The following is a 27,150-nucleotide window of genomic DNA, read 5'->3' as shown; positions in this document are numbered from 1 at the left end:
ACTCTCCTCCTCTCCTCCTCTCCTCCTCTCCTCGTCTCCCCTCCTCCTCTACGCTCCCCTCCTCTCATCCCCTCCTCCGCCCTCCTCCTCTCTTCTCCTTTCCTCTCCAGACCATCCCCAGTTTGTGAAGGAGCCTGTCCAACACATCAGTGCAGAGATGGAGAAGGTGGTGGATATCCCCTGCCAGGCACGAGGTGTGTGGTGTGTGTGTGGTGTGTGTGTGTGTGTGTGTGTGTGTGTGTGTGTGTGTGTGTGTGTGTGTGTGTGTGTGTGTGTGTGTGTGTGTGTGTGTGTGTGTGTGTGTGTGTGTGTGTGTGTGTGTGTGTGTGTGTGTGTGTGTGTGTGTGTGTGTGTGTGTGTGTGTGAGTGAGTGAGAGATCTAAAGCCCTGATGCTGTAAAAAGTGATAGATATTTAAATACAACTCTCTCCTCTCCTCTCTCCAGGTGTCCCCCAGCCAGACATAGTGTGGTATAAGGATGCTGTGGTCATCAGTCCAGTGAAGATGCCCAGGTACAGGGTGTTAGTTGGGGGCAGTCTGCAGATCAACGGTCTGTTACCTGACGATACAGGGATGTTCCAATGCTTCGCCCGTAACCTGGCTGGAGAGATACAGACCAACACCTACCTCGCTGTCACCAGTACGTCTCTCTCTCTCGCTCTCTCTCGCTCTACCAGTACATGAAGTCCCCAACCCACCATTTCCCACGTCAGTCTCTCCATCTCTCCCTCTTTCCTTCCCCCTTTCCTCCCACTCTCATCTCTTCTTCTTCTCTCCGTCTCTCAGACCTGTCACACTACACACTCAGGCAATTATTGGCTATTTTGAGAGAGAATTAGAGAGAGAATGAACAAGTAAGAGAGAGAGAGAGAGGGATGAAGAGGGAAAGGAAAGAGAAGGCGAGGGAGCCTTGTGGCTGTCAGTCTCCAAGTCGTTATCTTGAAGAATGGGAGCTGACTGACTGACAGTCTTTGATAAATTCATTAAAAGTTCACACAGTTACCTCACATCATCAGTCTCATTATCATCCTTCTCATCTGTGTTGTCACCTCATCAGGTATCTGTCTGTCTGTCTGTCTGTCTGTCTGTCTGTCTGTCTGTCTGTCTGTCTGTCTGTCTGTCTGTCTGTCTGTCTGTCTGTCTGTCTGTCTGTCTGTCTGTCTGTCTGTCTGTCTGTCTGTCTGTCTGTCTGTCTGTCTGTCTGTCTGTCTGTCTGTCTGTCTGTCTGTCTGTCTCACCTAGCTGTTTGTCTCTACCCAGGTATTGCCCCCAACATCACGGCAGGTCCAGCTGACAGTGCTGTGATTGACGGCATGTCAGTCATCCTCCACTGTGAGACCAGCGGAGCCCCGCGACCAGCTATCACCTGGCAGAAAGGTATGGTGGTGGACAGCTGGTGGATGCACAATTTCTATTAGAAATATATGTCATTTTGGGTCTTGATGTTTTTCAGAGGGGAAGGTGATTACATAGTGACTCAGTCCACAAGGTGACGCAACAGCTCTCTGACGGTCTCAGAACCTTCCGTCTTCATACTTTACTACTTTACCATACTCTCTCTCTCTCTCTCTCTCTCTCTCTCTCTCTCTCTCTCTCTCTCTCTCTCTCTCTCTCTCTCTCTCTCTCGCTCTCTCGCTCTCTCTCTCTCTCTCTCTCTCTCTCTCTCTCTCTCTCTCTCTCTCTCTCTTCTCTCTCTCTCTTCTCTCTCTCTCTTCTCTCTATCTTCTCTCTCTCTCTCTCCTCTCTCTCTCTCTCTCTCTCTCTCTCTCGCTCTCTCGCTCTCTCTCTCTCTCTCTCTCTCTCTCTCTCTCTCTCTCTCTCTCTCTCTCTTCTCTCTCTCTCTTCTCTCTCTCTCTTCTCTCTATCTTCTCTCTCTCTCTCTCCTCTCTCTCTCTCTTCTCTCTCTCTTCTCTCTCTCTTCTCTTCTCTCTCTCTCCTCTCTCTCTCTCTCTCTCTCTCTCTTCTCTCTTCTCTCTTCTCTCTCTCTCTCTCTCTCTCTCTCTCTCTCTCTCTCTCTCTCTCTTCTCTCTCTCTTCTCTCTCTTCTCTCTCTCTTCTTTCTCTCTCTCTCTCTCTCCAGGTGAACGTGTGTTGGCCAGTGGTTCTGTCCAGCTGCCCAGGTTCACCCTGCTGGAGTCAGGCAGTCTACTGGTCTCCCCGTCTCACCTTTCTGATGCTGGGACTTATACCTGCATGGCCAGTAACTCCAGAGGCATAGACGAGGCTGCCGCAGATCTACTGGTGTGGGGTGAGTATGGAGGGAGGGAGGGGGAGGTAGGGAGCGGGAGGGGGGATGGAGAAGGATTATACACTCACTGGCTATTATACATTCAACCACCTGTTAAACAGCTAGTAACCTGAAGTCTGTCAACCACCTGTTAAACAGCTAGTAACCTGAAGTCTGTCAACCACCTGTTAAACAGCTAGTAACATGAAGTCTGTCAACCACCTGTTAAACAGCCAGTAACCTGAAGTCTGTCAACCACCTGTTAAACAGCTAGTAACCTGAAGTCTGTCAACCACCTGTTAAACAGCTAGTAACATGAAGTCTGTCAACCACCTGTTAAACAGCTAGTAACCTGAAGTCTCTGTCAACCAGCTGTTAAACAGCTAGTAACCTGAAGTCTGTCAACCACCTGTTAAACAGCTAGTAACCTGAAGTCTCTGTCAACCACCTGTTAAACAGCTAGTAACCTGAAGTCTGTCAACCACCTGTTAAACAGCTAGTAACCTGAAGTCTGTCAACCACCTGTTAAACAGCTAGTAACCTGATGTCTCTGTCAACCACCTGTTAAACAGCTAGTAACCTGAAGTCTGTCAACCACCTGTTAAACAGCTAGTAACCTGAAGACTGTCAACCACCTGTTAAACAGCTAGTAACCTGAAGACTCTGTCAACCACCTGTTAAACAGCTAGTAACCTGAAGTCTGTCAACCACCTGTTAAACAGCTAGTAACCTGAAGACTCTGTCAACCACCTGTTAAACAGCTAGTAACCTGAAGTCTGTCAACCACCTGTTAAACAGCTAGTAACCTGAAGTCTGTCAACCACCTGTTAAACAGCTAGTAACCTGAAGTCTGTCAACCACCTGTTAAACAGCTAGTAACCTGAAGTCTCTGTCAACCACCTGTTAAACAGCTAGTAACCTGAAGTCTGTCAACCACCTGTTAAACAGCTAGTAACCTGAAGTCTCTGTCAACCACCTGTTAAACAGCTAGTAACCTGAAATCTGTCAACCACCTGTTAAACAGCTAGTAACCTGAAGACTCTGTCAACCACCTGTTAAACAGCTAGTAACCTGAAGTCTGTCAACCACCTGTTAAACAGCTAGTAACCTGAAGTCTCTGTCAACCACCTGTTAAACAGCTAGTAACCTGAAGTCTGTCAACCACCTGTTAAACAGCTAGTAACCTGAAGTCTGTCAACCACCTGTTAGACAGCTAGTAACCTGAAGTCTGTCAACCACCTGTTAAACAGCTAGTAACCTGAAGTCTCTGTCAACCACCTGTTAAACAGCTAGTAACCTGAAGTCTGTCAACCACCTGTTAAACAGCTAGTAACCTGAAGTCTGTCAACCACCTGTTAAACAGCTAGTAACCTGAAGTCTGTCAACCACCTGTTAAACAGCTAGTAACCTGAAGTCTGTCAACCACCTGTTAAACAGCTAGTAACCTGAAGTCTGTCAACCACCTGTTAAACAGCTAGTAACCTGAAGTCTGTCAACCACCTGTTAAACAGCTAGTAACCTGAAGTCTGTCAACCACCTGTTAAACAGCTAGTAACCTGAAGTCTGTCAACCACCTGTTAAACAGCTAGTAACCTGAAGTCTGTCAACCACCTGTTAAACAGCTAGTAACCTGAAGTCTCTGTCAACCAGCTGTTAAACAGCTAGTAACCTGAAATCTGTCAACCACCTGTTAAACAGCTAGTAACCTGAAATCTGTCAACCACCTGTTAAACAGCTAGTAACATGAAGTCTGTCAACCACCTGTTAAACAGCTAGTAACATGAAGTCTGTCAACCACCTGTTAAACAGCTAGTAACCTGAAGTCTGTCAACCACCTGTTAAACAGCTAGTAACATGAAGTCTGTCAACCACCTGTTAAACAGCTAGTAACCTGAAATCTGTCAACCACCTGTTAAACAGCTAGTAACATGAAGTCTGTCAACCACCTGTTAAACAGCTAGTAACATGAAGTCTGTCAACCACCTGTTAAACAGCTAGTAACCTGAAGTCTGTCAACCACCTGTTAAACAGCTAGTAACCTGAAGTCTGTCAACCACCTGTTAAACAGCTAGTAACCTGAAGTCTGTCAACCACCTGTTAAACAGCTAGTAACCTGAAGTCTCTGTCAACCACCTGTTAAACAGCTAGTAACCTGAAGTCTGTCAACCACCTGTTAAACAGCTAGTAACCTGAAGTCTCTGTCAACCACCTGTTAAACAGCTAGTATCCTGAAGTCTGTCAACCACCTGTTAAACAGCTAGTAACCTGATGTCTCTGTCAACCACCTGTTAAACAGCTAGTAACCTGAAGTCTCTGTCAACCACCTGTTAAACAGCTAGTAACCTGAAGTCTGTCAACCACCTGTTAAACAGCTAGTAACATGAAGTCTGTCAACCACCTGTTAAACAGCTAGTAACCTGAAGTCTGTCAACCACCTGTTAAACAGCTAGTAACCTGAAGTCTCTGTCAACCACCTGTTAAACAGCTAGTAACCTGCAGTCTGTCAACCACCTGTTAAACAGCTAGTAACCTGAAGTCTGTCAACCACCTGTTAAACAGCTAGTAACCTGAAGTCTGTCAACCACCTGTTAAACAGCTAGTAACCTGAAGACTCTGTCAACCACCTGTTAAACAGCTAGTAACCTGAAGTCTGTCAACCACCTGTTAAACAGCTAGTAACCTGAAGACTCTGTCAACCACCTGTTAAACAGCTAGTAACCTGAAGTCTGTCAACCACCTGTTAAACAGCTAGTAACCTGAAGTCTGTCAACCACCTGTTAAACAGCTAGTAACATGAAGTCTGTCAACCACCTGTTAAACAGCTAGTAACCTGAAGTCTCTGTCAACCACCTGTTAAACAGCTAGTAACCTGAAGTCTGTCAACCACCTGTTAAACAGCTAGTAACCTGAAGTCTGTCAACCACCTGTTAAACAGCTAGTAACCTGAAGTCTCTGTCAACCAGCTGTTAAACAGCTAGTAACCTGAAGTCTCTGTCAACCACCTGTTAAACAGCTAGTAACATGAAGTCTGTCAACCACCTGTTAAACAGCTAGTAACCTGAAGACTCTGTCAACCACCTGTTAAACAGCTAGTAACCTGAAGTCTGTCAACCACCTGTTAAACAGCTAGTAACCTGAAGTCTGTCAACCACCTGTTAAACAGCTAGTAACCTGAAGTCTGTCAACCACCTGTTAAACAGCTAGTAACCTGAAGTCTGTCAACCACCTGTTAAACAGCTAGTAACCTGAAGACTCTGTCAACCACCTGTTAAACAGCTAGTAACCTGAAGTCTGTCAACCACCTGTTAAACAGCTAGTAACCTGAAGACTCTGTCAACCACCTGTTAAACAGCTAGTAACCTGAAGTCTGTCAACCACCTGTTAAACAGCTAGTAACCTGAAGTCTGTCAACCACCTGTTAAACAGCTAGTAACCTGAAGTCTGTCAACCACCTGTTAAACAGCTAGTAACCTGAAGTCTCTGTCAACCACCTGTTAAACAGCTAGTAACCTGAAGACTCTGTCAACCACCTGTTAAACAGCTAGTAACCTGAAGTCTGTCAACCACCTGTTAAACAGCTAGTAACCTGAAGTCTCTGTCAACCACCTGTTAAACAGCTAGTAACCTGAAGTCTGTCAACCACCTGTTAAACAGCTAGTAACCTGAAGTCTGTCAACCACCTGTTAAACAGCTAGTAACCTGAAGTCTCTGTCAACCACCTGTTAAACAGCTAGTAACCTGAAGACTCTGTCAACCACCTGTTAAACAGCTAGTAACCTGAAGTCTGTCAACCACCTGTTAAACAGCTAGTAACCTGAAGTCTGTCAACCACCTGTTAAACAGCTAGTAACCTGAAGTCTGTCAACCACCTGTTAAACAGCTAGTAACCTGAAGTCTGTCAACCACCTGTTAAACAGCTAGTAACCTGAAGTCTGTCAACCACCTGTTAAATAGCTAGTAACCTGAAGTCTGTCAACCACCTGTTAAACAGCTAGTAACCTGAAGTCTCTGTCAACCACCTGTTAAACAGCTAGTAACCTGAAGTCTGTCAACCACCTGTTAAACAGCTAGTAACCTGAAGTCTGTCAACCACCTGTTAAACAGCTAGTAACCTGAAGACTCTGTCAACCACCTGTTAAACAGCTAGTAACCTGAAGTCTGTCAACCACCTGTTAAACAGCTAGTAACCTGAAGTCTGTCAACCACCTGTTAAACAGCTAGTAACCTGATGTCTCTGTCAACCACCTGTTAAACAGCTAGTAACCTGAAGTCTGTCAACCACCTGTTAAACAGCTAGTAACCTGAAGTCTGTCAACCACCTGTTAAACAGCTAGTAACCTGAAGTCTGTCAACCACCTGTTAAACAGCTAGTAACCTGAAGTCTGTCAACCACCTGTTAGACAGCTAGTAACCTGAAGTCTCTGTCAACCACCTGTTAAACAGCTAGTAACCTGAAGTCTGTCAACCACCTGTTAAACAGCTAGTAACCTGAAGTCTGTCAACCACCTGTTAAACAGCTAGTAACCTGAAGTCTCTGTCAACCACCTGTTAAACAGCTAGTAACCTGAAGTCTGTCAACCACCTGTTAAACAGCTAGTAACCTGAAGACTCTGTCAACCACCTGTTAAACAGCTAGTAACCTGAAGTCTGTCAACCACCTGTTAAACAGCTAGTAACCTGAAGTCTGTCAACCACCTGTTAAACAGCTAGTAACCTGAAGTCTGTCAACCACCTGTTAAACAACTAGTAACCTGAAGTCTCTGTCAACCACCTGTTAAACAGCTAGTAACCTGAAGTCTGTCAACCACCTGTTAAACAGCTAGTAACCTGAAGTCTCTGTCAACCACCTGTTAAACAGCTAGTAACCTGAAGTCTGTCAACCACCTGTTAAACAGCTAGTAACCTGAAGTCTGTCAACCACCTGTTAAACAGCTAGTAACCTGAAGTCTGTCAACCACCTGTTAAACAGCTAGTAACCTGAAGTCTGTCAACCACCTGTTAAACAGCTAGTAACCTGAAGTCTGTCAACCACCTGTTAAATAGCTAGTAACCTGAAGACTCTGTCAACCAGCTGTTAAACAGCTAGTAACCTGAAGTCTGTCAACCACCTGTTAAACAGCTAGTAACCTGAAGACTCTGTCAACCACCTGTTAAACAGCTAGTAAACTGAAGTCTGTCAACCACCTGTTAAACAGCTAGTAACCTGAAGTCTGTCAACCACCTGTTAAACAGCTAGTAACCTGAAGTCTCTGTCAACCACCTGTTAAACAGCTAGTAACATGAAGTCTGTCAACCACCTGTTAAACAGCTAGTAACCTGAAGTCTGTCAACCACCTGTTAAACAGCTAGTAACCTGAAGACTCTGTCAACCACCTGTTATTAAACAGCTAGTAACCTGAAGTCTGTCAACCACCTGTTAAACAGCTAGTAACCTGAAGTCTGTCAACCACCTGTTAAACAGCTAGTAACCTGAAGTCTGTCAACCACCTGTTAAACAGCTAGTAACCTGAAGTCTGTCAACCAGCTGTTAAACAGCTAGTAACCTGAAGTCTGTCAACCACCTGTTAAACAGCTAGTAACCTGAAGACTCTGTCAACCACCTGTTAAACAGCTAGTAAACTGAAGTCTGTCAACCACCTGTTAAACAGCTAGTAACCTGAAGTCTGTCAACCACCTGTTAAACAGCTAGTAACCTGAAGTCTCTGTCAACCACCTGTTAAACAGCTAGTAACCTGAAGTCTCTGTCAACCACCTGTTAAACAGCTAGTAACCTGAAGTCTGTCAACCACCTGTTAAACAGCTAGTAACCTGAAGTCTGTCAACCACCTGTTAAACAGCTAGTAACCTGAAGACTCTGTCAACCACCTGTTAAACAGCTAGTAACCTGAAGTCTGTCAACCACCTGTTAAACAGCTAGTAACCTGAAATCTGTCAACCACCTGTTAAACAGCTAGTAACATGAAGTCTCTCTATGTTTTCAGCACGGACCCGTATCACCAAGCCACCTGCGGACCAGAGTGTCATCAAGGGGACCAAGGCTGTCATGTCCTGTGGGGTGACCCATGACCCCAGTGTATCTGTCAGGTAAGGATGATGTCATGTCCTGTGGGGTGACCCATGACCCCAGTGTATCTGTCAGGTAAGGATGATGTCATGTCCTGTGGGGTGACCCATGACCCCAGTGTATCTGTCAGGTAAGGATGATGTCATGTCCTGTTGGGTGACTCATGACCCCAGTGTGTCTGTCAGGTAAGGATGATGTCATGTCCTGTGGGGTGACCCATGACCCCAGTGTATCTGTCAGGTAAGGATGATGTCATGTCCTGTGGGGTGACCCATGACCCCAGTGTATCTGTCAGGTAAGGATGATGTCATGTCCTGTGGGGTGACCCATGACCCCAGTGTGTCTGTCAGTTATTTGGATACCAAGCTGACATCTGACTCAGCTCCTCAAAGGCTAAGTGATTAGTTGATCAGTTGAATCAGGGAGGGGGGGGGGGGGGGGGCAGTAGTGGAATAGATCAAAGAGGTTGATCAGTTGAATCAGGGAGGGGCAGTAGTGGAATAAATCAAAGAGGTTGATCAGTTGAATCAGGGAGGGGGGGCAGTAGTGGAATAGATCAAAGAGGTTGATCAGTTGAATCAGGGGGGCAGTAGTGGAATAGATCAAAGAGGTTGATCAGTTGAATCAGGGAGGGGGGGGGGCAGTAGTGGAATAGATCAAAGAGGTTGATCAGTTGAATCAGGGAGGGGGGGCAGTAGTGGTATAAATCAAATAGGTTTATCAGTTGAATCAGGGGGGCAGTAGTGGAATAGATCAAAGAGGTTGATCAGTTGAATCAGGGAGGGGCAGTAGTGGAATAAATCAAAGAGGTTGATCAGTTGAATCAGGGGGGCAGTAGTGGAATAGATCAAAGAGGTTGATCAGTTGAATCAGGGAGGGGCAGTAGTGGAATAAATCAAAGAGGTTGATCAGTTGAATCAGGGGGGGGGGGGGCAGTAGTGGAATAGATCAAAGAGGTTGATCAGTTGAATCAGGGAGGGGGGGGCAGTAGTGGTATAAATCAAAGAGGTTTATCAGTTTAATCAGGGGGGCAGTAGTGGAATAGATCAAAGAGGTTGATCAGTTGAATCAGGGGGGGGGGGGGGCAGTAGTGGAATAGATCAAAGAGGTTGATCAGTTGAATCAGGGAGGGGGGGCAGTAGTGGTATAAATCAAAGAGGTTTATCAGTTGAATCAGGGGGGCAGTAGTGGAATAGATCAAAGAGGTTGATCAGTTGAATCAGGGAGGGGCAGTAGTGGAATAAATCAAAGAGGTTTATCAGTTGAATCAGGGGGGGGGGGGCAGTAGTGGAATAGATCAAAGAGGTTGATCAGTTGAATCAGGGAGGGGGGGGGCAGTAGTGGTATAAATCAAAGAGGTTTATCAGTTGAATCAGGGGGGCAGTAGTGGAATAGATCAAAGAGGTTGATCAGTTGAATCAGGGAGGGGCAGTAGTGGAATAAATTCAAGAGGTTGATCAGTTGAATCAGGGGGGGCAGTAGTGGAATAGATCAAAGAGGTTGATCAGTTGAATCAGGGAGGGGGGGCAGTAGTGGTATAAATCAAAGAGGTTTATCAGTTGAATCAGGGGGGCAGTAGTGGAATAGATCAAAGAGGTTGATCAGTTGAATCAGGGAGGGGGGGGCAGTAGTGGTATAAATCAAAGAGGTTGATCAGTTGAATCAGGGGGGCAGTAGTGGAATAGATCAAAGAGGTTGATCAGTTGAATCAGGGAGGGGGGGGCAGTAGTGGAATAGATCAAAGAGGTTGATCAGTTGAATCAGCGAGGGGCAGTAGTGGAATAGATCAAAGAGGTTGATCAGTTGAATCAGGGAGGGGGGCAGTAGTGGAATAGATCAAAGAGGTTGATCAGTTGAATCAGCGAGGGGCAGTAGTGGAATAAATCAAAGAGGTTGATCAGTTGAATCAGGGGGGCAGAGTATCTGATACATGGTTGAGTATCTGGATCAGTGTGAACAGACAGTGACACACACACAGTCTGAGTATCTGGATCAGTGTGAGCAGACAGTGACACACACACAGTCTGAGTATCTGGATCAGTGTGAACATACAGTGACACACACACAGTCTGAGTATCTGGATCAGTGTGAGCAGACAGTGACACACACACAGTCTGAGTATCTGGATCAGTGTGAGCAGACAGTGTCACACACACAGTCTGAGTATCTGGATCAGTGTGAACAGACAGTGACACACACACAGTCTGAGTATCTGGATCAATGTGAGCAGACAGCGACACACACACAGTCTGAGTATCTGGATCAGTGTGAACAGACAGTGACACACACACAGTCTGAGTATCTGGATCAGTGTGAACATACAGTGACACACACACAGTCTGAGTATCTGGATCAGTGTGAGCAGACAGTGACACACACACAGTCTGAGTATCTGGATCAGTGTGAGCAGACAGTGACACACACACAGTCTGAGTATCTGGATCAGTGTGAACAGACAGTGACACACACACAGTCTGAGTATCTGGATCAGTGTGAACAGACAGTGACACACACACAGTCTGAGTATCTGGATCAGTGTGAGCAGACAGTGACACACACACAGTCTGAGTATCTGGATCAGTGTGAGCAGACAGTGACACACACACAGTCTGAGTATCTGGATCAGTGTGAGCAGACAGTGACACACACACAGTCTGAGTATCTGGATCAGTGTGAACAGACAGTGACACACACACAGTCTGAGTATCTGGATCAGTGTGAACAGACAGTGACACACACACAGTCTGAGTATCTGGATCAGTGTGAGCAGACAGTGACACACACACAGTCTGAGTATCTGGATCAGTGTGAGCAGACAGTGTCACACACACAGTCTGAGTATCTGGATCAGTGTGAACAGACAGTGACACACACACAGTCTGAGTATCTGGATCAGTGTGAGCAGACAGCGACACACACACAGTCTGAGTATCTGGATCAGTGTGAACAGACAGTGACACACACACAGTCTGAGTATCTGGATCAGTGTGAACAGACAGTGACACACACACAGTCTGAGTATCTGGATCAGTATGAGCAGACAGTAACACACACACAGTCTGAGTATCTGGATCAGTATGAGCAGAGCGTCTGTGTGTTTCTGAGAGAATTCATTAAGCCCTTTTTACAGCAACAGCCGTTTTTACATCAACAGTCTCAAAGTGCTCTACGGTAACCATGTCTCTATGTGTGTGTGTTGGTGTGGGTGTGTGTGCATGTGTGTTGGTGTGTGTGTTTGTTGGTGTGTGTGTGTGTGTGTGTGTGTGTGTGTGTGTGTGTGTGTGTGTGTGTGTGTGTGTGTGTGTGTGTGTGTGTGTGTGTGTGTGTGTGTGTGTGTGTGTGTGTGTGTGTGCATGTGCTTGTGTGTGTGTGTGTGTGTGTTGTCCTCTTCTCCAGGTATGTTTGGGAGAAGACTGGTTCAGTGGTGGATGTGAGCACCTCTCCCCGGCTCCGTCTGGACCCTGACGGGACCCTGCACCTCTCCCAGACCTGGTCAGGTGACATCGGAACATACACCTGTAGAGTCACCTCTGTAGGGGGCAACGACTCACGCAGCGCTCACCTCAGAGTCAGGTTAACCTCACATTTTGTTGAGATCTCTCTCTTGGTCTGTCACTCTGTCTGGCATTGTGTGTCCATCTCTATCTTTCTCCCATCATGCAGTATTATCCATTCACTCTTCATCTACCTCTCTCTCTCTCTCTCTCTCTCTCTCTCTCTCTCTCTCTCTCTCTCTCTCTCTCTCTCTCTCTCTCTCTCTCTCTCTCTCTCTCTCTCTCTCTCTCTCTCTCTCTCTCTCTCTCTCTCGCTTCCTCTCTCTCTCTCTGTCTCTCTCTGTCTCTCTCTCTCCCCCTCTCTCTCTCTCTCTCTATCTCTGTCTCTCTCTCTAACTCTCTCTCTCTCTCTCTCTCTCTCTTTCTCTCTCTCTCTCTCTCTCTCTCTCTATCTCTCTCTCTCTCCCCCCCTCTCTCTCTCTCTCTCTCTCTCTCTCTATCTCTCTCTCTGTCTCTCTATCTCTCTCTCTCGCTCTATCTATCTAGCTTTCTCTCTCTCTCCCCCTCTCTCTCTCGCTCTATCTCTGTCTCTCGCTCTATCTCTCTCTCTATCTCTCTCTCTCCTCTCCCATTGACTCTCTGGCAGTGTGCTGTTGTCTCATCTACAGCTTTATCATATTCCACTCACCTCTCATCTCCTCCCTCCATCATCAACTCCTCTCTGCCCTCTGCTATTTTTACTATTAACTACCACGTTCAGTGGATATTTATGATATTAACATTCTGTATCATTCTCTCTGAACCGTGCTCTGTCTGTGTATGTCTCTCCTTCACGCACGCACGCACGCACGCACACATGCACGCACGCACGCACGCACGCACATACACACACACACACACACACACACACACACACACACACACACACACACACACACACACACACACACACACACCTCCCCCCTCATCCCTCCACCCCGTACAGGCAGCTTCCCCATGCTCCAGAGATCCCCAGTGCAGCTCTGAGCCAGGTAGAGAAGAGGGCCATCAATCTGACCTGGGCTCAGGCCTTCGATGGAAACAGCCCCCTGATCCGATACATCCTGGAGGTCTCAGAGAACAGTGAGTGGACTAGTAGAGAATATTACAGCTGGAATACGGAATACTAAACACTATGAACAGAATACTACAGCTGGAATACTGAACACTATGAACAGAATACTACAGCTGGAATACTAAACACTAAACACTATGAACAGAATACTACAGCTGGAACACTGAACACTAAACACTATGAACAGAATACTAAAGCTGGAATACTGAACACTAAACACTATAAACAGAATACTACAGCTGGAATACTAAACACTATGAACAGAATACTACAGCTGGAATACTGAACACTAAACACTATGAACAGAATACTACAGCTGGAACACTGAACACTAAACACTATGAACAGAATACTAAAGCTGGAATACTGAACACTAAACACTATAAACAGAATACTACAGCTGGAATACTGAACACTAAACACTATGAACAGAATACTACAGCTGGAACACTGAACACTAAACACTATGAACAGAATACTACAGCTGGAATACTGAACACTAAACACTATGAACAGAATACTACAGCTGGAATACTGAACACTAAACACTATGAACAGAATACTACAGCTGGAATACTGAACACTAAACACTATAAACAGAATACTACAGCTGGAATACTGAACACTAAACACTATAAACAGAATACTACAGCTGGAATACTGAACACTAAACACTATAAACAGAATACTACAGCTGGAATACTGAACACTGAACACTATGAACAGAATACTACAGCTGGAATACTGAACACTAAACACTATGAACAGAATACTACAGCTGGAATACTGAACACTAAACACTATGAACAGAATACTACAGCTGGAATACTGAACACTAAACACTATGAACAGAATACTACAGCTGGAATACTGAACACTTTGAACAGAATACTACAGCTGGAATACTGAACACTGAACACTATGAACAGAATACTACAGCTGGAATACTGAACACTGAACACTATGAACAGAATACTACAGCAGGAATACTAAACACTATGAACAGAATACTACAGCTGGAACACGGAATACTATGAACAGAATACTACAGCTGGAATACTAGTCTCAGTTTACAGAAGTGATACTGTAGTCTTGAGATGCTCAGACATTGTCCTTTCAGCAAACATAGACTCAAGCTCTCTCTCTCTCTCTCTCTCTCTCTCTCTCTCTCTCTCTCTCTCTCTCTCTCTCTCTCTCTCTCTCTCTCTCTCTCTCTCTCTCTCTCCCTGTCTCTGTCATTGTCATTGTCTCTGTCTCTCTCTCTGTCTCTCTCTCTGTCTCTGTCTCTGTCTCTGTCTCTCTCTCTGTCTCTCTGTCGTAGATGCCCCGTGGACAGTGCTCCTGGCGAATATCGAACCGGAGTCGACCGGGGTGACCGTGGGGGGTTTGATCCCAGCACGGTCCTACCAGTTCAGGCTGTGTGCGGTCAACGACGTGGGCAGGGGACAGTTCAGCAAGGAGACTGACCGGTGGGTTTTCATTTTCATGTATCCTTTATTTAACCAGGAGAATCCCAGAGATATACAGTGGGGAGAACAAGTATTTGATACACTGCCGATTTTGCAGGTTTTCCTACTTACAAAGCATGTAGAGGTCTGTCATTTTTATCATAGGTACACTTCAACTGTGAGAGACAGTTGAAAAATCCAGAAAATCACATTGTATGATTTTAAGTAATTAATTTGCATTTTATTGCATGACATAAGTATTTGATCACCTACCAACCAGTAAGAATTCCGGCTCTCACAGACCTGTTAGTTTTTCTTTAAGAAGCCCTCATGTTCTCCACTCATTACCTGTATTAACTGCACCTGTTTGAACTCGTTACCTGTATAAAAGACACCTGTCCACACACTCAATCAAACAGACTCCAACCTCTCCACAATGGCCAAGACCAGAGAGCTGTGTAAGGACATCGGGGATAAATTTGTAGACCTGCACAAGGCTGGGATGGGCTACAGGACAATAGGCAAGCAGCTTGGTGAGAAGGCAACAACTGTTGGCGCAACTATTAGAAAATGGAAGAAGTTCAAGATGACGGTCAATCACCCTTGGTCTGGGGCTCCATGCAAGATCTCACCTCGTGGGGCATCAATGATCATGAGGAAGGTGAGGGATCAGCCCAGAACTACACGGCAGGACACGGCAATGACCTGAAGAGAGCTGGGACCACAGTCTCAAAGAAAACCATTAGTAACACACTACACCGTCATGGATTAAAATCCTGCAGCGCACGCAAGGTCCCCCTGCTCAAGCCAGCGCATGTCCAGGCCCGTCTGAAGTTTGCCAATGACCATCTGGATGATCCAGAGGAGGAATGGGAGAAGGTCATGTGGTCTGCTGAGACAAAAATATAGCTTTTTGGTCTAAACTCCACTCGCCGTGTTTGGAGGAAGAAGAAGGATGAGTACAACCCCAGGAACACCATCCCAACCGTGAAGCATGGAGGTGGAAACATCATTCTTTGGGGATGCTTTTCTGCAAAGGGGACAGGACGACTGCACCGTATTGAGGGGAGGATGGATGGGGCCATGTATCGCGAGATCTTGGCCAACAACCTCCTTCCCTCAGTAAGAGCATTGAAGATGGGTCGTGGCTGGGTCTTCCAGCATGACAACGACCCGAAACACACAGCCAGGGCAACTAAGGAGTGGCTCCGTAAGAAGCATCTCAAGGTCCTGGAGTGGCCTAGCCAGTCTCCAGACCTGAACCCAATAGAAAATCTTTGGAGGGAGCTGAAAGTCCGTATTGCCCAGCGACAGCCCTGAAACCTGAAGGATCTGGAGAAGGTCTGTATGGAGGAGTGGGCCAAAATCCCTGCTGCAGTGTGTGCAAACCTGGTCAATAACTACAGGAAACGTATGATCTCTGTAATTGCAAACAAAGGTTTCTGTACCAAATATTAAGTTCTGCTTTTCTGATGTATCAAATACTTATGTCATGCAATAAAATGCTAATTAATTACTTAAAAATCATACAATGTGATTTTCTGGATTTTTGTTTTAGATTCCGTTTCTCACAGTTGAAGTGTACCTATGATAAAAATTACAGACCTCTACATGCTTTGTAAGTAGGAAAACCTGCAAAATCGGCAGTGTTTCAAATACTTGTTCTCCCCACTGTATATGAATGGTGTGAGCCTGTCTTTCATAGTTCAATCAATCACATTCATTTGTAATCCCATTGACATCAGCAGTTGTTACAGAGCGGAGAGATCCAATCTGTTATAGCAAGAACAACCTGAAGAAAACATCAATAAAATGTTCACTGTTTTTGTACAAACTGGGTTGTGGTCAGTAGGGCACACCGTAGAAAAACCTTTTGCAACGGAAAAACAAATATGTGTCCTCATTGGACAAGTTCAGGTAGTACCTCCCTGTTTCAAAACGTTTTCTCCCCACTGAATATGATCCTACCTGTTCCTTCCCTTCTCTGTGGTTGGGTTTTGACTCTCTGACTAGTCTCTCAGAAGTCCACAGGGTTTTTTTCAAACATGGGAATGACTGTGTGCGTGTGTTTGATAACTAGGAGTGAGCTGACCCATGAAAAATACTGCTGTGTGAATCACCATGGGTGTGATGACCCAGCTACTGCTCTCTCTCTCTCTCTCTCTCCTTCCATCTCTCTGTGTCTTTAGAGTAATACAGAGTGCTGAACGAGTCAGAGCTTCAAACAGAAAGTCAAATCCCCAGAGTACTGTTGACGCCTTAGATATAGCTCAACACACACACGCTCGCCTCACACACTAACTACACACACCCTCAGAGACATACTAACTACTACACACCGTCAGAGATATACTAACTACTACACACCCTCAGAGACATACTAACTACACACACCCTCAGAGACATACTAACTACTACACACCCTCAGAGACATACTAACTACTACACACCCTCAGAGACATACTAACTACTACACACCCTCAGAGACATACTAACTACTACACACCCTCAGATACATACTAACTACTACACACCCTCAGAGACATACTAACTACTACACACCCTCAGATACATACTAACTACTACACACCCTCAGAGACATACTAACTACTACACACCATCAGAGATATACTAACTACTACACACCCTCAGAGACATACTAACTACTACACACCCTCAGAGACATACTAACTACCACGCACCCTCAGAGACATACTAAGTACTACACACCCTCAGAGACATACTAACTACTACACACCCTCAGAGACATACTAACTACTACACACCCTCAGAGACATACTAACTAATACACACCCTCAGAGACATACTAACTACTACACACCCTCAGAGACATACTAACTACTACACACCCTCAGAGACATACTAACTACTACACACCATCAGAGACACAATAACTACTACACACACCCTCAGAGACATACTAACTACTACACACCCTCAGAGACATACTAACTACTACACACCCTCAGAGATATACTAACTACTACACACCCTCAGAGACATACTAACTACTACACACCCTCAGAGACACACTAACAACTACACACCCTCAGAGACATACTAACTACTACACACCCCCTCAGAGACATACTAACTACTACACACCCTCAGAGACATACTAACTACTACACACCCTCAGAGACATACTAACTACTACACACCCTCAGAGACATACTAACTACACACACCCTCAGATACATACTAACTACTACACACACCCTCAGAGACATACTAACTCCTACACACCCTCATAGACATACTAACTACTACACACCCTCAGAGAGATACTAACTACTACACACCCTCAGAGACATACTAACTACTATACACACCCTCAGAGACATACTAACTACTACACACCCTCAGAGACATCCTAACTACTACACACCCTCAAAGACATACTAACTACTACACACCCTCAGAGACATAGTAACTACACACACCCTCAGAGACATACTAACTACTACACACACCCTCAGAGACACACTAACTACTACACACCCTCAGAGACATACTAACTACTACACACCCTCAGAGACATACTAACTACTACACACCCTCAGAGACATACTAACTCCACACACCCTCAGAGACATACTAACTACTACACACCCTCAGAGACATACTAACTACTACACACACCCTCAGAGACATACTAACTACTACACACCCTCAGAGACATACTAACTACTACACACACCCTCAGAGACACACTAACTACTACACACCCTCAGAGACATACTAACTACTACACACCCTCAGAGACATACTAACTACTACACACACCCTCAGAGACACACTAACTACTACACACCCTCAGAGACACACTAACTACTACACACCCTCAGAGACACACTAACTACTACACACCCTCAGAGACACACTAACTACACACACCCTCAGAGACACACTAACTACTACACACCCTCAGAGACATACTAACTACTACACACCCTCAGAGACATACTAACTACACACACCCTCAGAGACACACTAACTACACACACCCTCAGAGACACACTAACTACTACACACCCTCAGAGACATACTAACTACTACACACACCCTCAGAGACATACTAACTACTACACACCCTCAGATACATACTAACTACTACACACCCTCAGAGACATACTAACTACTACACACCCTCAGAGACATACTAACTACTACACACCCTCAGAGACATACTAACTACTACACACCATCAGAGATATACTAACTACTACACACCCTCAGAGACATACTAACTACTACACACCCTCAGAGACATACTAACTACCACGCACCCTCAGAGACATACTAAGTACTACACACCCTCAGAGACATACTAACTACTACACACCCTCAGAGACATACTAACTACTACACACCCTCAGAGACATACTAACTAATACACACCCTCAGAGACATACTAACTACTACACACCCTCAGAGACATACTAACTACTACACACCCTCAGAGACATACTAACTACTACACACCATCAGAGACACAATAACTACTACACACACCCTCAGAGACATACTAACTACTACACACCCTCAGAGACATACTAACTACTACACACCCTCAGAGATATACTAACTACTACACACCCTCAGAGACATACTAACTACTACACACCCTCAGAGACACACTAACTACTACACACCCTCAGAGACATACTAACTACTACACACCCCCTCAGAGACATACTAACTACTACACACCCTCAGAGACATACTAACTACTACACACCCTCAGAGACATACTAACTACTACACACCCTCAGAGACATACTAACTACACACACCCTCAGATACATACTAACTACTACACACACCCTCAGAGACATACTAACTCCTACACACCCTCATAGACATACTAACTACTACACACCCTCAGAGACATACTAACTACTACACACCCTCAGAGACATACTAACTACTATACACACCCTCAGAGACATACTAACTACTACACACCCTCAGAGACATCCTAACTACTACACACCCTCAAAGACATACTAACTACTACACACCCTCAGAGACATAGTAACTACACACACCCTCAGAGACATACTAACTACTACACACACCCTCAGAGACACACTAACTACTACACACCCTCAGAGACATACTAACTACTACACACCCTCAGAGACATACTAACTACTACACACCCTCAGAGACATACTAACTCCACACACCCTCAGAGACATACTAACTACTACACACCCTCAGAGACATACTAACTACTACACACACCCTCAGAGACATACTAACTACTACACACCCTCAGAGACATACTAACTACTACACACACCCTCAGAGACACACTAACTACTACACACCCTCAGAGACATACTAACTACTACACACCCTCAGAGACATACTAACTACTACACACACCCTCAGAGACACACTAACTACTACACACCCTCAGAGACACACTAACTACTACACACCCTCAGAGACACACTAACTACTACACACCCTCAGAGACACACTAACTACACACACCCTCAGAGACACACTAACTACTACACACCCTCAGAGACATACTAACTACTACACACCCTCAGAGACATACTAACTACACACACCCTCAGAGACACACTAACTACACACACCCTCAGAGACACACTAACTACTACACACCCTCAGAGACATACTAACTACTACACACACCCTCAGAGACATACTAACTACTACACACACCCTCAGAGACATACTAACTACTACACACCCTCAGAGACATACTAACTACTACACACCCTCAGAGACACACTAACTACTACACACCCTCAGAGACATACTAACTACTACACACCCTCAACATACTAACTACTACAAACCCTCAGAGACATACTAACTACTACACACCATCAGAGACATACTAACTACAACACACAACCTCAGAGACACACTAACTACTATACACCCTCAGAGACATACTAACTACACACACCCTCAGAGACATACTAACTACTACACACCCTCAGAGACATACTAACTACTACACACCCTCAGAGACATACTAACTACAACACACACCCTCAGATACATACAAACTCTACACACCCTCAGAGACATACTAACTACTACACACACCCTCAACATACTAACTACTACACACACCCTAAGAGACATACTAACTACTACACACACCCTCAAAATACTAACTACTACACACCCTCAGAGACATACTAACTACTACACACACCCTCAGAGACATACTAACTACTACACACCCTCAGAGACACACTAACTACTACACACACCCTCAGAGACATACTAACTACTACACACCCTCAGAGACATACTAACTACTATACACACTAACTACTATACACCCTCAGAGACATACTAACTACTGCACACCCACAGAGACATACTAACTACTACACACACCCTCAGAGACACACTAACTACTACACACACCCTCAGAGACACACTAACTACTACACACACCCTCAGAGACACACTAACTACTACACACACCCTCAGAGACACACTAACTACTACACACACCCTCAGAGACATACTAACTACTACACACCCTCAGAGACATACTAACTACTACACACCCTCAGAGACATACTAACTACTACACACCATCAGAGATATACTAACTACTACACACCCTCAGAGACATACTAACTACTACACACCCTCAGAGACATACTAACTACTACACACCCTCAGATACATACTAACTACTACACACCCTCAGAGACATACTAACTACTACACACCCTCATAGACATACTAACTACTACACACCCTCAGAGACATACTAACTACTACACACCCTCAGAGACATACTAACTACTACACACCCTCAGAGACATACTAACTACTATACACACTAACTACTATACACCCTCAGAGACATACTAACTACTACACACACCATCAGAGATATACTAACTACTACACACCATCAGAGACATACTAACTACTACACACCATCAGAGATATACTAACTACTACACACCCTCAGAGATATACTAACTACTACACACCCTCAGAGACATACTAACTACTACACACACCCTCAGAGACATACTAACTACTACACGCCCTCAGAGACATACTAACTACTACACACCATCAGAGATATACTAACTACTACACGCCCTCAGACATACTAACTACTACACACCCTCAGAGACATACTAACTACTACACACACCCTCAGAGACATACTAACTACTACACACCCTCAGAGACATACTAACTACTACACACCATCAGAGATATACTAACTACTACACACCCTCAGAGACATACTAACTACTACACACCCTCAGAGACACACTAACTACTACACACCCTCAGAGACATACTAACTACTACACACCCTCAGAGACATACTAACTACTACACGCCCTCAGACATACTAACTAATACACAACCTCAGAGACATACTAACTACTACACACCCTCAGAGACATACTAACTACTACACACCCTCAGAGACATACTAACTACTACACACCATCAGAGACACAATAACTACTACACAACCTCAGAGACATACTAACTACTACACACCCTCAGAGACATACTAACTACTACACACCCTCAGAGATATACTAACTACTACACACCCTCAGAGACATACTAACTACTACACACCCTCAGAGACACACTAACTACTACACACCCTTAGAGACATACTAACTACTACACACCCTCATAGACATACTAACTACTACACACCCTCAGAGACATACTAACTACTACACACCCTCAGAGACATACTAACTACTACACACCCTCAGAGACATACTAACTACTACACACCCTCAGAGACATACTAACTACTACACACACCCTCAGAGACATACTAACTACTACACACCCTCAAAGACATACTAACTACTACACACCCTCAGAGACATACTAACTACACACACCATCAGAGACATACTAACTACTACACACACCCTCAGAGACACACTAACTACTACACACCATCAGAGACATACTAACTACTACACACCCTCAGAGACATACTAACTACTACACACTCTCAGAGACATACTAACTACACACACCCTCAGAGACATACTAACTACACACACCCTCAGAGACATACTAACTACTACACACCCTCAGAGACATACTAACTACTACACACACCCTCAGAGACACACTAACTACACACACCCTCAGAGACATACTAACTACTACACACCCTCAGAGACATACTAACTACTACACACACTCTCAGAGACATACTAACTACTACACACTCTCAGAGACATACTAACTACTACACACACCCTCAACATACTAACTACTACACACACCCTAAGAGACATACTAACTACACACACCCTCAGAGACACACTAACTACACACACCCTCAGAGATATACTAACTACTACACACCCTCAGAGACATACTAACTACTACACACCCTCAGAGACATACTAACTACTACACACACCCTCAGAGACATACTAACTACTACACACACCCTCAGAGACATACTAACTACTACACACCCTCAGAGACACACTAACTACTACACACCCTCAGAGACATACTAACTACTACACACCCTCAACATACTAACTACTACAAACCCTCAGAGACATACTAACTACTACACACCATCAGAGACATACTAACTACAACACACAACCTCAGAGACACACTAACTACTATACACCCTCAGAGACATACTAACTACACACACCCTCAGAGACATACTAACTACTACACACCCTCAGAGACATACTAACTACTACACACCCTCAGAGACATACTAACTACAACACACACCCTCAGATACATACAAACTCTACACACCCTCAGAGACATACTAACTACTACACACACCCTCAACATACTAACTACTACACACACCCTAAGAGACATACTAACTACTACACACACCCTCAAAATACTAACTACTACACACCCTCAGAGACATACTAACTACTACACACCCTCAGAGACACACTAACTACTACACACACCCTCAGAGACATACTAACTACTACACACCCTCAGAGACATACTAACTACTATACACACTAACTACTATACACCCTCAGAGACATACTAACTACTGCACACCCACAGAGACATACTAACTACTACACACACCCTCAGAGACACACTAACTACTACACACACCCTCAGAGACACACTAACTACTACACACACCCTCAGAGACACACTAACTACTACACACACCCTCAGAGACACACTAACTACTACACACACCCTCAGAGACATACTAACTACTACACACCCTCAGAGACATACTAACTACTACACACCCTCAGAGACATACTAACTACTACACACCATCAGAGATATACTAACTACTACACACCCTCAGAGACATAATAACTACTACACACCCTCAGAGACATACTAACTACTACACACCCTCAGATACATACTAACTACTACACACCCTCAGAGACATACTAACTACTACACACCCTCATAGACATACTAACTACTACACACCCTCAGAGACATACTAACTACTACACACCCTCAGAGACATACTAACTACTACACACCCTCAGAGACATACTAACTACTACACACACCATCAGAGATATACTAACTACTACACACCATCAGAGACATACTAACTACTACACACCATCAGAGATATACTAACTACTACACACCCTCAGAGATATACTAACTACTACACACCCTCAGAGACATACTAACTACTACACACACCCTCAGAGACATACTAACTACTACACACCCTCAGAGACATACTAACTACTACACACCCTCAGAGACATACTAACTACTACACACCCTCAGAGACATACTAACTACTACACACCATCAGAGACATACTAACTACTACACACCCTCAGAGACATACTAACTACTACACACCCTCAGAGACATACTAACTACTACACACCCTCAGAGACATACTAACTACTACACACCCTCAGAGACATACTAACTACCACACACCCTCAGAGACACACTAACTACTACACACCCTCAGAGACATACTAACTACTACACACCCTCAGAGACATACTAACTACTACACGCCCTCAGACATACTAACTAATACACAACCTCAGAGACATACTAACTACTACACACCCTCAGAGACATACTAACTACTACACACCCTCAGAGATATACTAACTACTACACACCCTCAGAGACATACTAACTACTACACACCCTCAGAGACACACTAACTACTACACACCCTTAGAGACATACTAACTACTACACACCCTCATAGACATACTAACTACTACACACCCTCAGAGACATACTAACTACTACACCCTCAGAGACATACTAACTACTACACACCCTCAGAGACATACTAACTACTACACACCCTCAGAGACATACTAACTACTACACACACCCTCAGAGACATACTAACTACTACACACCCTCAAAGACATACTAACTACTACACACCCTCAGAGACATACTAACTACTACACACCCTCAGAGACATACTAACTACTACACACCCTCAGAGACATACTAACTACTATACACCCTCAGAGACATACTAACTACTACACACCCTCAGAGACATACTAACTACTACACACCCTCAGAGACATACTAACTACTACACACCCTCAGATACATACTAACTACTACACACCCTCAGAGACATACTAACTACTACACACCCTCAGAGACATACTAACTACTACACACTCTCAGAGACATACTAACTACACACACCCTCAGAGACATACTAACTACACACACCCTCAGAGACATACTAACTACTACACACCCTCAGATACATACTAACTACTACACACACCCTCAGATACACACTAACTACTACACACACCCTCAGAGACACACTAACTACACACACCCTCAGAGACATACTAACTACTACACACCCTCAGAGACATACTAACTACTACACACACTCTCAGAGACATACTAACTACTACACACTCTCAGAGACATACTAACTACTACACACACCCTCAACATACTAACTACTACACACACCCTAAGAGACATACTAACTACACACACCCTCAGAGACATACTAACTACTACACACCCTCAGAGACATACTAACTACTACACACCCTCAGAGACATACTAACTACTACACACCCTCAGAGACATACTAACTACTACACACCCTCAGAGACACAATAACTACACACACCCTCAGAGACATACTAACTACTACACACCCTCAGAGACATACTAACTACTACACACACCCTCAGAGACATACTAACTACTACACACCCTCAGAGACATACTAACTACTACACACCCTCAGAGACATACTAACTACTACACACACCCTCAGAGATATACTAACTACTACACACCCTCAGAGACATACTAACTACTACACACCCTCAGAGACATACTAACTACTACACACCCTCAGAGACATACTAACTACTACACACCCTCAGAGACATACTAACTACTACACACACCCTCAGAGACATACTAACTACTACACACCCTCAGAGACACACTAACTACTACACACCCTCAGAGACATACTAACTACTACACACCCTCAGATACATACTAACTACTACACACACCCTCAGAGACATACTAACTACTACACACCCTCAACATACTAACTACTACAAACCATCAGAGACATACTAACTACTACACACCATCAGAGACATACTAACTACTACACACCCTCAGAGACATACTAACTACTACACACCCTCAGAGACATACTAACTACTACACACCCTCAGATACATACTAACTACTACACACCCTCAGAGACATACTAACTACTACACACCCTCAGAGACATACTAACTACTACACACACCCTCAGAGACATACTAACTACACACACCCTCAGAGACATACTAACTACTGCACACCCTCAGAGACACACTAACTACTACACACCCTCAGAGACATACTAACTACTACACACCCTCAGAGACATACTAACTACTACACACCCTCAGAGACATACTAACTACTACACACACCCTCAGAGATATACTAACTACTACACACCCTCAGAGACATACTAACTACTACACACCCTCAGAGACATACTAACTACTACACACACCCTCAGAGACATACTAACTACTACACACACCCTCAGAGACATACTAACTACTACACACCCTCAGAGACACACTAACTACTACACACCCTCAGAGACATACTAACTACTACACACCCTCAGATACATACTAACTACTACACACACCCTCAGAGACATACTAACTACTACACACCCTCAACATACTAACTACTACAAACCCTCAGAGACATACTAACTACTACACACCATCAGAGACATACTAACTACTACACACCCTCAGAGACATACTAACTACTACACACCCTCAGAGACATACTAACTACTACACACCCTCAGATACATACTAACTACTACACACCCTCAGAGACATACTAACTACTACACACCCTCAGAGACATACTAACTACTACACACCCTCAGATACATACTAACTACACACACCCTCAGAGACATACTAACTACTGCACACCCTCAGAGACACACTAACTCTACACACCCTCAGAGACATACTAACTACTACACACCCTCAGAGACATACTAACTACTACACACCCTCAGAGACACACTAACTACACACACCCTCAGAGACACACTAACTCTACACACCCTCAGAGACACACTAACTCTACACACCCTCAGAGACATACTAACTACTGCACACCCAAAGAATAAAGACATTTCAAATGTCATATTATAACTATGTACAGTGTTATAAAAATGTGCAAATAGTTAAA

General features: G+C 44.5%; 1 protein-coding gene across 1 annotated transcript in view; it reads left to right on the top strand.

The window, feature by feature from the left end:
- Positions 1 to 27,150, top strand: part of LOC120041940 (protein sidekick-2-like) — a 138,918-nt gene that overhangs the window by 47,669 nt on the left and 64,099 nt on the right. The window contains exons 7-14 of the mRNA XM_038986813.1: positions 111 to 194; positions 446 to 640; positions 1,261 to 1,377; positions 2,080 to 2,247; positions 8,208 to 8,310; positions 11,687 to 11,863; positions 12,770 to 12,906; positions 14,220 to 14,367. Of these exons, the coding sequence (XP_038842741.1) occupies positions 111 to 194; positions 446 to 640; positions 1,261 to 1,377; positions 2,080 to 2,247; positions 8,208 to 8,310; positions 11,687 to 11,863; positions 12,770 to 12,906; positions 14,220 to 14,367 (1,129 nt within the window). The remainder of the gene's footprint in view (positions 1 to 110; positions 195 to 445; positions 641 to 1,260; positions 1,378 to 2,079; positions 2,248 to 8,207; positions 8,311 to 11,686; positions 11,864 to 12,769; positions 12,907 to 14,219; positions 14,368 to 27,150) is intronic.

This window comes from Salvelinus namaycush, chromosome 3 (genome assembly GCF_016432855.1).
Source record: "Salvelinus namaycush isolate Seneca chromosome 3, SaNama_1.0, whole genome shotgun sequence".
In the NCBI taxonomy this organism is placed as follows: Eukaryota; Metazoa; Chordata; class Actinopteri; order Salmoniformes; family Salmonidae; genus Salvelinus; species Salvelinus namaycush.
Note: the sequence above shows the minus strand (reverse complement) of the source record. Positions and strands in the feature narration are given on the sequence as shown.